This window comes from Oryx dammah, unplaced genomic scaffold (genome assembly GCF_014754425.2).
Source record: "Oryx dammah isolate SB20612 unplaced genomic scaffold, SCBI_Odam_1.1 HiC_scaffold_1231, whole genome shotgun sequence".
In the NCBI taxonomy this organism is placed as follows: Eukaryota; Metazoa; Chordata; class Mammalia; order Artiodactyla; family Bovidae; genus Oryx; species Oryx dammah.
In genome coordinates, this window is record NW_024071359.1 from 60 (window position 1) to 7,743 (window position 7,684).

At 58.2% G+C, this 7,684-nt stretch overlaps 9 protein-coding genes across 9 annotated transcripts; all 9 read left to right on the forward strand.

Moving 5' to 3' along the window:
• The first annotated feature begins 293 nt into the window (after positions 1-293).
• Positions 294-1,226, forward strand: LOC120859490 (50S ribosomal protein L6). The gene is made up of 2 exons (XM_040235580.1): positions 294-585; positions 682-1,226. The coding sequence occupies exons 1-2, from the start codon at positions 294-296 to the stop codon at positions 1,224-1,226; spliced, it is 837 nt and encodes a 278-aa protein (XP_040091514.1).
• Positions 1,227-1,237: 11 nt separating this feature from the next.
• Positions 1,238-1,588, forward strand: LOC120859491 (50S ribosomal protein L18). Its single transcript, XM_040235581.1, has one exon. It carries the CDS (start codon positions 1,238-1,240, stop codon positions 1,586-1,588), a length of 351 nt encoding a protein of 116 aa, XP_040091515.1.
• Positions 1,589-1,591: 3 nt separating this feature from the next.
• Positions 1,592-2,092, forward strand: LOC120859493 (30S ribosomal protein S5). Its single transcript, XM_040235583.1, has one exon. It carries the CDS (start codon positions 1,592-1,594, stop codon positions 2,090-2,092), a length of 501 nt encoding a protein of 166 aa, XP_040091517.1.
• A 184-nt stretch (positions 2,093-2,276) lies between these two features.
• On the forward strand, positions 2,277-2,708 carry LOC120859495 (50S ribosomal protein L15). The gene has a single exon (XM_040235584.1). It carries the CDS (start codon positions 2,277-2,279, stop codon positions 2,706-2,708), a length of 432 nt encoding a protein of 143 aa, XP_040091518.1.
• Positions 2,709-4,037, forward strand: LOC120859496 (protein translocase subunit SecY). The gene has a single exon (XM_040235585.1). The coding sequence runs from the start codon at positions 2,709-2,711 to the stop codon at positions 4,035-4,037; it is 1,329 nt and encodes a 442-aa protein (XP_040091519.1).
• Positions 4,038-4,315: 278 nt separating this feature from the next.
• Positions 4,316-4,672, forward strand: LOC120859497 (30S ribosomal protein S13). The gene has a single exon (XM_040235586.1). It carries the CDS (start codon positions 4,316-4,318, stop codon positions 4,670-4,672), a length of 357 nt encoding a protein of 118 aa, XP_040091520.1.
• Positions 4,673-4,702: 30 nt separating this feature from the next.
• Positions 4,703-5,092, forward strand: LOC120859499 (30S ribosomal protein S11). The gene has a single exon (XM_040235588.1). The coding sequence runs from the start codon at positions 4,703-4,705 to the stop codon at positions 5,090-5,092; it is 390 nt and encodes a 129-aa protein (XP_040091522.1).
• A 17-nt stretch (positions 5,093-5,109) lies between these two features.
• On the forward strand, positions 5,110-5,730 carry LOC120859498 (30S ribosomal protein S4). The gene has a single exon (XM_040235587.1). It carries the CDS (start codon positions 5,110-5,112, stop codon positions 5,728-5,730), a length of 621 nt encoding a protein of 206 aa, XP_040091521.1.
• A 172-nt stretch (positions 5,731-5,902) lies between these two features.
• Positions 5,903-7,640, forward strand: LOC120859492 (DNA-directed RNA polymerase subunit alpha-like). Its single transcript, XM_040235582.1, has 2 exons — positions 5,903-6,599; positions 6,920-7,640. The coding sequence occupies exons 1-2, from the start codon at positions 5,903-5,905 to the stop codon at positions 7,183-7,185; spliced, it is 963 nt and encodes a 320-aa protein (XP_040091516.1). The 3' UTR covers positions 7,186-7,640.
• Positions 7,641-7,684: the final 44 nt, after the last annotated feature.

Genomic DNA, 7,684 nt, shown 5'->3' on the forward strand with positions numbered 1-7,684 from the left:
GGCGTTTACCGCAAGTTCGGTCTGTCGCGTAACAAGCTGCGCGAAGCCGCCATGCGCGGTGACGTACCGGGCCTGGTGAAAGCCAGCTGGTAATCAGCGGTAGCTGAAAGCGAAGCCGGCCTTGTGCCGGCTTTGCTTTTTATTGAACAAGCCCCTTTTGGGGCTTGCTTCATTTTTGATCGGTCTCTAGAATGTCCGGCTCTCCTGAGCCTGGTATTTTCATGCCGAGCTTTTGGATGATCCCACAGCCCTCGGGCTGTTCTTTTTGTATCAGGAGCGTCTAGCCCATGAGTATGCAGGACCCGTTAGCGGACATGCTAACTCGTATCCGTAATGCCCAGATGGCTGAAAAGTCCGTCGTAAGCATGCCTTCTTCCACTCTGAAGGTGGCTGTAGCCAAGGTTCTCAAAGACGAAGGTTACATTGCGGGTTATGAAGTCAATGGCGAAGCCAAGCCACAACTGTCCATCGAGCTGAAGTACTTCGAAGGCCGTCCGGTCATCGAGGAAGTCAAGCGCGTGAGCCGTCCTGGCCTTCGTCAGTACAAATCCGTCGATGACCTGCCGAAGGTTCGTGGCGGTCTCGGTGTTTCCATCGTCTCCACCAACAAAGGTGTGATGACGGATCGCGCTGCGCGCGCTGCCGGTGTCGGCGGCGAAGTGCTTTGCACCGTGTTCTAAGGGGGGATAAGCATGTCTCGCGTTGCTAAGAACCCCGTTGTGCTGCCTGCCGGTGTCGAGATCAAACTCGCCGGTCAGCAGCTTTCGGTCAAGGGCGCCAAGGGCACCCTGGAACTGAACGTTCACTCGTCCGTAGAAGTTATCCAGGAAGGCAGCGAGCTGCGTTTCGCCGCTCGTAATGGCGACCAGCAGAACCGCGCCATGGCCGGTACTACTCGCGCTCTGGTTAACAACATGGTTATCGGTGTCAGCCAAGGCTTCGAGCGTAAGCTGCAGCTGGTCGGCGTAGGCTACAAGGCCCAGGCCAAGGGCCAGGTGCTGAACCTTGCGCTGGGCTTCTCTCACCCGATCGACTACGAACTGCCAGCTGGCGTCGTGGCCGAAACCCCCAACCAGACCGAGATCCTGATCAAGGGTATCGACAAGCAACTGGTGGGTCAGGTGGCTGCGGAGATCCGTGACTTCCGTCGTCCTGAGCCTTACAAGGGCAAAGGCGTTCGTTACGCGGATGAAGTTGTCCGTCGTAAAGAAGCCAAGAAGAAGTAAGGGGCTGAGAAATGACCGACAAAAAACTTACTCGTCTGCGTCGCGCTCGCAAAGCACGCCTGAAAATGCACGAGCTCGAAGCCGTGCGTCTGTGCGTGTATCGCTCTTCGCAGCACATCTACGCCCAGGTCATCTCGGCCGACGGCAGCAAGGTTCTGGCCAGCGCCTCTACCTTGGACAAAGCACTGCGTGATGGCGCCACCGGCAACGTCGACGCGGCCAAGAAAGTTGGTGCGCTGGTTGCCGAGCGTGCGAAAGCCGCTGGTGTGACCCAGGTAGCATTCGACCGTTCTGGCTTCAAGTACCACGGCCGCGTCAAGGCGCTGGCTGATGCTGCTCGTGAAGGCGGGCTGGAGTTCTAAGTTATGGCAAATAACGACCAAAAGCGCGACGAAGGCTACATCGAGAAGCTGGTTCAGGTTAACCGCGTTGCCAAGACCGTAAAGGGTGGCCGTATCTTCACCTTCACCGCGCTGACCGTGGTGGGTGATGGGAAGGGCCGCGTCGGTTTCGGCCGTGGCAAGTCCCGTGAAGTTCCGGCTGCCATTCAAAAGGCGATGGAAGCTGCGCGTCGCAACATGATCCAGGTGGATCTGAACGGCACCACTCTGCAGTACCCGATCAAGTCCGCTCATGGCGCCTCCAAGGTGTACATGCAGCCGGCTTCGGAAGGTACCGGTATCATCGCTGGCGGCGCCATGCGTGCCGTACTGGAAGTGGCTGGTGTACAGAACGTTCTGGCCAAGTGCTACGGCTCGACCAATCCGGTGAACGTGGTTCATGCCACTTTCAACGGTCTGAAGACCATGCAGTCTCCGGAATCCGTTGCGGCCAAGCGTGGCAAGAGCGTCGAGGAGATTCTCTAACCATGGCTAACACCGTCAAAGTGACTCTGATCAAGAGCACCAATGGCCGCCTGGCCAATCACAAAGCTTGCGTCAAGGGCCTGGGCCTGCGTCGCATCGGTCACACCGTAGAGGTTCTGGATACTCCGGAAAACCGCGGCATGATCAACAAGGCTTACTACCTGCTGAAGGTGGAGGGTTAATCATGCAACTGAACGATCTGCGTTCCGCGCCGGGTGCCCGTCGCGAAAAGCACCGTCCGGGCCGTGGCATCGGTAGCGGTCTGGGCAAGACCGGTGGCCGTGGTCACAAAGGTCAAACCTCCCGCTCCGGTGGTTCCATCGCTCCGGGCTTCGAGGGTGGTCAGCAGCCGCTGCACCGTCGTCTGCCGAAGTTCGGCTTCGTTTCCCTGAAAGCTATGGATCGCGCCGAAGTGCGTACCTCCGAGCTGAACAAGGTGGAAGGCGTTGTCACTCTGCAGGCTCTGAAGGATGCCAATCTGGTTGGCCAACACGTACAGCGCGTCAAAGTCATGCTGTCCGGTGAGGTTACCCGTGCGGTCACCCTGAAAGGTATCGCCGCCACCAAGGGTGCGCGTGCGGCTATCGAAGCAGCTGGCGGTAAGTTCGAGGACTAAATGGCTAAGCAAGGTGCTCTCTCAGCGCTGGCAGGTGGCGGGTTGTCCGAACTCTGGGCTCGTCTGCGCTTCCTGTTCATGGCGATCATCGTCTACCGGATAGGTGCGCACATCCCGGTTCCTGGCATCAACCCAGACCGACTGGCGGATCTGTTCCGGCAGAATGAGGGGACCATTCTTAGCTTGTTCAACATGTTTTCCGGCGGCGCGCTGGAGCGGATGAGCATCTTTGCACTGGGGATCATGCCGTACATCTCGGCATCGATCATCATGCAGCTGATGACCGCCGTCAGCCCGCAGCTGGAGCAGTTGAAGAAGGAAGGTGAAGCTGGCCGTCGCAAGATCAGCCAGTACACCCGCTACGGCACTCTCGTCCTGGCGTTCGTTCAGGCCATCGGCATGTCCGTTGGTCTGGCCAGTCAGGGCGTGGCGTTCTCGGTCGATTTCGGCTTCCATTTCGTGGCGATCACCACTTTCGTGGCGGGCGCGATGTTCATGATGTGGCTGGGCGAGCAGATCACCGAGCGCGGTGTCGGCAACGGTATCTCGATGCTGATCTTTGCAGGCATCGTGGCCGGTCTGCCGTCGGCGATCGGGCAGTCTTTCGAGTCTGCTCGTCAGGGCGATATCAACATCTTCGCTCTGATCGCCATCGGCCTGCTGGCAGTAGCGATCATCGGTTTCGTGGTGTTCATCGAGCGTGGTCAGCGTCGCATTGCGGTGCACTACGCCAAGCGTCAGCAGGGCCGCAAGGTCTTCGCTGCGCAGACCAGCCACCTGCCGTTGAAGGTGAACATGGCGGGCGTAATCCCGGCCATCTTCGCCAGCAGCCTTCTGCTGTTCCCGGCCTCGCTGGGTGCCTGGTTCGGTCAGTCCGAGGGTTTGGGCTGGCTGCAGGACATTTCGCAGGCTATCGCTCCTGGTCAGCCGTTGAACATTCTGCTGTTTAGTGCAGGGATCATTTTCTTCTGCTTCTTCTATACAGCGCTGATGTTCAACCCGAAAGACGTAGCGGAAAACCTGAAGAAGTCCGGTGCCTTTATTCCGGGCATCCGTCCGGGCGAGCAGTCGGCGCGCTATATCGATGGCGTTCTGACCCGCTTGACCATGTTCGGTGCTCTGTACATGACGGCCGTGTGCCTGCTGCCCCAGTTTCTGGTGGTTGCGGCCAACGTTCCGTTCTACCTTGGCGGGACCTCGTTGCTGATCGTGGTCGTGGTTGTCATGGACTTCATGTCCCAAGTGCAATCGCACCTCGTGTCTCACCAGTACGATTCCCTGATGAAGAAAGCCAACCTGAAGGGTTATGGCAGCGGCATGCTCCGCTGATCCACCCGTAAGGTTCGAGGAGTTGGTAATGAAAGTTCGTGCATCGGTGAAAAAGCTGTGCCGTAACTGCAAAATTATCCGTCGCGAAGGTGTCGTGCGGGTGATCTGCAGCGCAGAGCCGCGTCACAAGCAGCGCCAAGGCTGAGTGTGAACCACGCGTGATAAGCCCGGCAGCTAGTGCGCTGCCGGGTTGATTATTTGTTTTTACAGCGTTAATATCTCGCGCCCTATTTCTTGGCTTCCGGGGCGTAGGTAGCTGTCAATTGGAGTTCCACTGAATGGCCCGTATTGCAGGCGTTAACATTCCGGATAACAAGCACACTGTTATCTCGCTGACCTACATCTATGGTGTTGGTCGCACCACTGCACAGAAAATCTGTGCCGCTACCGGCGTAAACCCGGCTGCGAAAATCAAGGATCTGACTGACGAGCAGATCGAACAGCTGCGTGGCGAAGTAGCCAAGGTGAATACCGAAGGCGACCTGCGTCGTGAAGTGAATATGAAGATCAAGCGCTTGATGGATCTGGGTTGCTACCGCGGCCTGCGTCATCGTAAAGGTCTGCCGGTTCGCGGTCAGCGCACCAAGACCAACGCTCGCACCCGTAAGGGCCCGCGTAAGCCGATCCGCAAGTAATCGCATTCGCGAATCGACAGGAATTTAGTCATGGCAAAACCTGCTGCTCGTACTCGTAAGAAAGTCAAAAAGACGGTGGTTGATGGCATCGCCCATATCCACGCGTCTTTCAACAACACCATCGTGACCATCACCGACCGTCAGGGCAACGCCCTGTCCTGGGCTACCTCCGGTGGTTCGGGTTTCCGCGGCTCGCGTAAGTCCACTCCGTTCGCTGCCCAGATCGCCGCCGAGCGCGCTGGTCAGGCCGCTCTGGAATATGGCCTGAAGAACCTCGACGTCAACGTCAAGGGCCCGGGTCCAGGTCGCGAATCCGCTGTGCGTGCTCTGAACGCCTGCGGCTACAAAATCGCCAGCATCACCGACGTGACGCCGATCCCGCACAACGGGTGCCGTCCGCCGAAGAAGCGTCGCGTGTAAACAGGAGACAGTGAGAAATGGCTCGTTACATTGGTCCCAAGTGCAAACTGTCTCGCCGTGAAGGCACCGATCTCTTCCTGAAGAGCGGTGTTCGCGCGCTTGAATCTAAGTGCAACATCGAAGCAGCTCCCGGTATTCACGGTCAGCGTCGTGGTCGCCAGTCCGACTACGGTACCCAGCTGCGTGAAAAGCAGAAAGTCCGTCGTATCTACGGCGTTCTGGAGCGTCAGTTCAGCGGTTACTACAAGCAAGCTGCCAGCCAGAAGGGCGCCACCGGCGAAAACCTGCTGCAACTGCTGGAGTGCCGTCTGGATAACGTGGTTTACCGTATGGGCTTTGGTGCTACCCGTGCCGAGTCCCGTCAGCTGGTTTCGCACAAAGCAATCAGCGTCAACGGTCAGACCGTAAACGTACCGTCCTACCAGGTTAAAGCTGGCGACGTCGTTGCTGTTCGCGAGAAATCGAAGAACCAGCTGCGCATCGCTCAGGCTCTCGAGCTCTGCGCCCAGCGCGGCCGTGTTGAGTGGGTAGAAGTAGACGCTGAGAAGAAGTCCGGTGTGTTCAAGAACGTACCGGCTCGTAGCGATCTGTCCGCTGACATCAACGAGAGCCTGATTGTCGAGCTCTACTCCAAGTAAGGGCTAGAAAATAGGTGCATCCATGCAGATTTCGGTAAATGAGTTCCTGACCCCCCGTCACTTCGATGTGCAGGAGGTCAGTCCGACCCGCGCCAAGATCACCCTCGAGCCTCTCGAGCGTGGTTTCGGCCATACCCTGGGCAACGCGCTGCGTCGCATCCTGTTGTCCTCCATGCCTGGCTGTGCAGTAGTCGAGGCCGAGATCGACGGCGTACTCCACGAGTACTCCGCGATCGAAGGTGTGCAGGAAGATGTCATCGAGATCCTGCTCAACCTGAAAGGTCTGGCTATCAAGCTGCACGGCCGTGACGAAGTGACCCTGACTCTGGCTAAGAAGGGCCCGGGCGTAGTTACCGCTGCCGATATTCAGCTGGATCACGATGTCGAAATCGTCAATGGCGACCACGTCATCGCCAACCTGGCGGCCAATGGCTCGCTGAACATGAAGCTCACCGTAGCTCGTGGCCGCGGCTATGAGCCGGCTGACGCTCGTCAGAGCGACGAAGATGAAAGCCGCAGCATTGGTCGCTTGCAGCTGGATGCTTCGTTCAGCCCTGTGCGTCGGGTTGCTTACGTGGTGGAAAACGCCCGTGTCGAGCAGCGCACCAACCTGGACAAACTGGTTATCGACCTGGAAACCAACGGTACCCTGGATCCTGAAGAGGCCATCCGTCGTGCCGCGACCATCCTGCAGCAGCAGCTGGCCGCGTTCGTCGACCTCAAGGGTGACAGCGAGCCGGTAGTGGTCGAGCAGGAAGACGAGATCGATCCGATCCTGCTGCGTCCTGTCGATGACCTGGAACTGACCGTACGTTCGGCCAACTGCCTCAAGGCAGAGAACATCTACTACATCGGCGACCTGATTCAGCGCACCGAAGTAGAGCTGCTCAAAACCCCGAACCTGGGCAAGAAATCCCTGACCGAAATCAAGGATGTTCTGGCTTCTCGCGGTCTGTCCCTCGGTATGCGCCTCGATAACTGGCCGCCGGCAAGTCTGAAGAAAGACGATAAGGCCACTGCCTGATCGTCATCATCACCGAACGAACAAGTTTGGTAAGGAATTGAACCATGCGTCATCGTAAAAGTGGCCGTCACCTCAGCCGCACCAGCGCTCACCGCAAGGCCATGTTCCAGAACATGGCGGTCTCGCTGTTCGAGCACGAGCTGATCAAAACTACCCTGCCTAAAGCCAAGGAACTGCGTCGCGTTGCCGAGCCGCTGATCACCCTGGCCAAGGAAGACAGCGTTGCCAACCGTCGTCCGGCCTTCGACCGTACCCGGTCGAAAGCCATCGTCGGCAAGCTGTTCAACGATCTGGGCAAGCGCTACGCCACCCGTAACGGCGGCTACCTGCGCATCCTCAAGTGCGGTTTCCGCGCTGGCGACAACGCTCCGATGGCTTACGTTGAACTGGTCGACCGTCCGGTCGCCGGTGCAGCTGTAGACGCCGAGTAAGTTGCTGGTTGTACGAAGAACCGGGCCTAGTGCCCGGTTTTTTGTTGCCCGGATTTCAGGTTGCGAATGCGGCAATCGAGTCGTCGTCGGCAGGCCTTTGCGTTGGAGGGCGCGCTTGCTCGACGAAAGAAATTAACTATCGGGCCGTTACGCTTCATGAATTGGTTCGCCTGGCAAAGCGGGTCTAGGCTTGTCCCATCGTTGGTCGCACAGGCGGCGACCGACCCGATGAGGAGAAGGAGAGAAGCATGTCGAACCAAGGTAAATGTCCGTTCAACCACGTCGCTGGTGGTGGCACGACCAACAAAGATTGGTGGCCGAACCAGCTGCGTGTGGACCTGCTCAATCAGCATTCCGATCGATCCAACCCCCTGGGCGAAAAGTTCAACTACGCCGAAGCGTTCAAGAAACTCGACTACAAGGCGCTGAAGGCCGATCTGGTCAAACTGATGACCGACAGCCAGGACTGGTGGCCTGCCGACTTCGGTCACTACGGCCC

Excerpts from the sequence above, each read along its gene's own strand:
- LOC120859490 (XM_040235580.1), top strand. The coding sequence starts at position 294 with ATGCAGGACCCGTTAGCGGACATGCTAACTCGTATCCGTAATGCCCAG. Across the intron at positions 586-681 it reads GAAGGTTCGTGGCGGTCTCG|GGGGGATAAGCATGTCTCGC; the intron begins GTGTTTCCATCG and ends CCGTGTTCTAAG.
- LOC120859491 (XM_040235581.1), top strand. The coding sequence starts at position 1,238 with ATGACCGACAAAAAACTTACTCGTCTGCGTCGCGCTCGCAAAGCACGC.
- LOC120859493 (XM_040235583.1), top strand. The coding sequence starts at position 1,592 with ATGGCAAATAACGACCAAAAGCGCGACGAAGGCTACATCGAGAAGCTG.
- LOC120859495 (XM_040235584.1), top strand. The coding sequence starts at position 2,277 with ATGCAACTGAACGATCTGCGTTCCGCGCCGGGTGCCCGTCGCGAAAAG.
- LOC120859496 (XM_040235585.1), top strand. The coding sequence starts at position 2,709 with ATGGCTAAGCAAGGTGCTCTCTCAGCGCTGGCAGGTGGCGGGTTGTCC.
- LOC120859497 (XM_040235586.1), top strand. The coding sequence starts at position 4,316 with ATGGCCCGTATTGCAGGCGTTAACATTCCGGATAACAAGCACACTGTT.
- LOC120859499 (XM_040235588.1), top strand. The coding sequence starts at position 4,703 with ATGGCAAAACCTGCTGCTCGTACTCGTAAGAAAGTCAAAAAGACGGTG.
- LOC120859498 (XM_040235587.1), top strand. The coding sequence starts at position 5,110 with ATGGCTCGTTACATTGGTCCCAAGTGCAAACTGTCTCGCCGTGAAGGC.
- LOC120859492 (XM_040235582.1), top strand. The coding sequence starts at position 5,903 with ATGCCTGGCTGTGCAGTAGTCGAGGCCGAGATCGACGGCGTACTCCAC. Across the intron at positions 6,600-6,919 it reads CATCGGCGACCTGATTCAGC|CCAAGGAACTGCGTCGCGTT; the intron begins GCACCGAAGTAG and ends CCCTGCCTAAAG.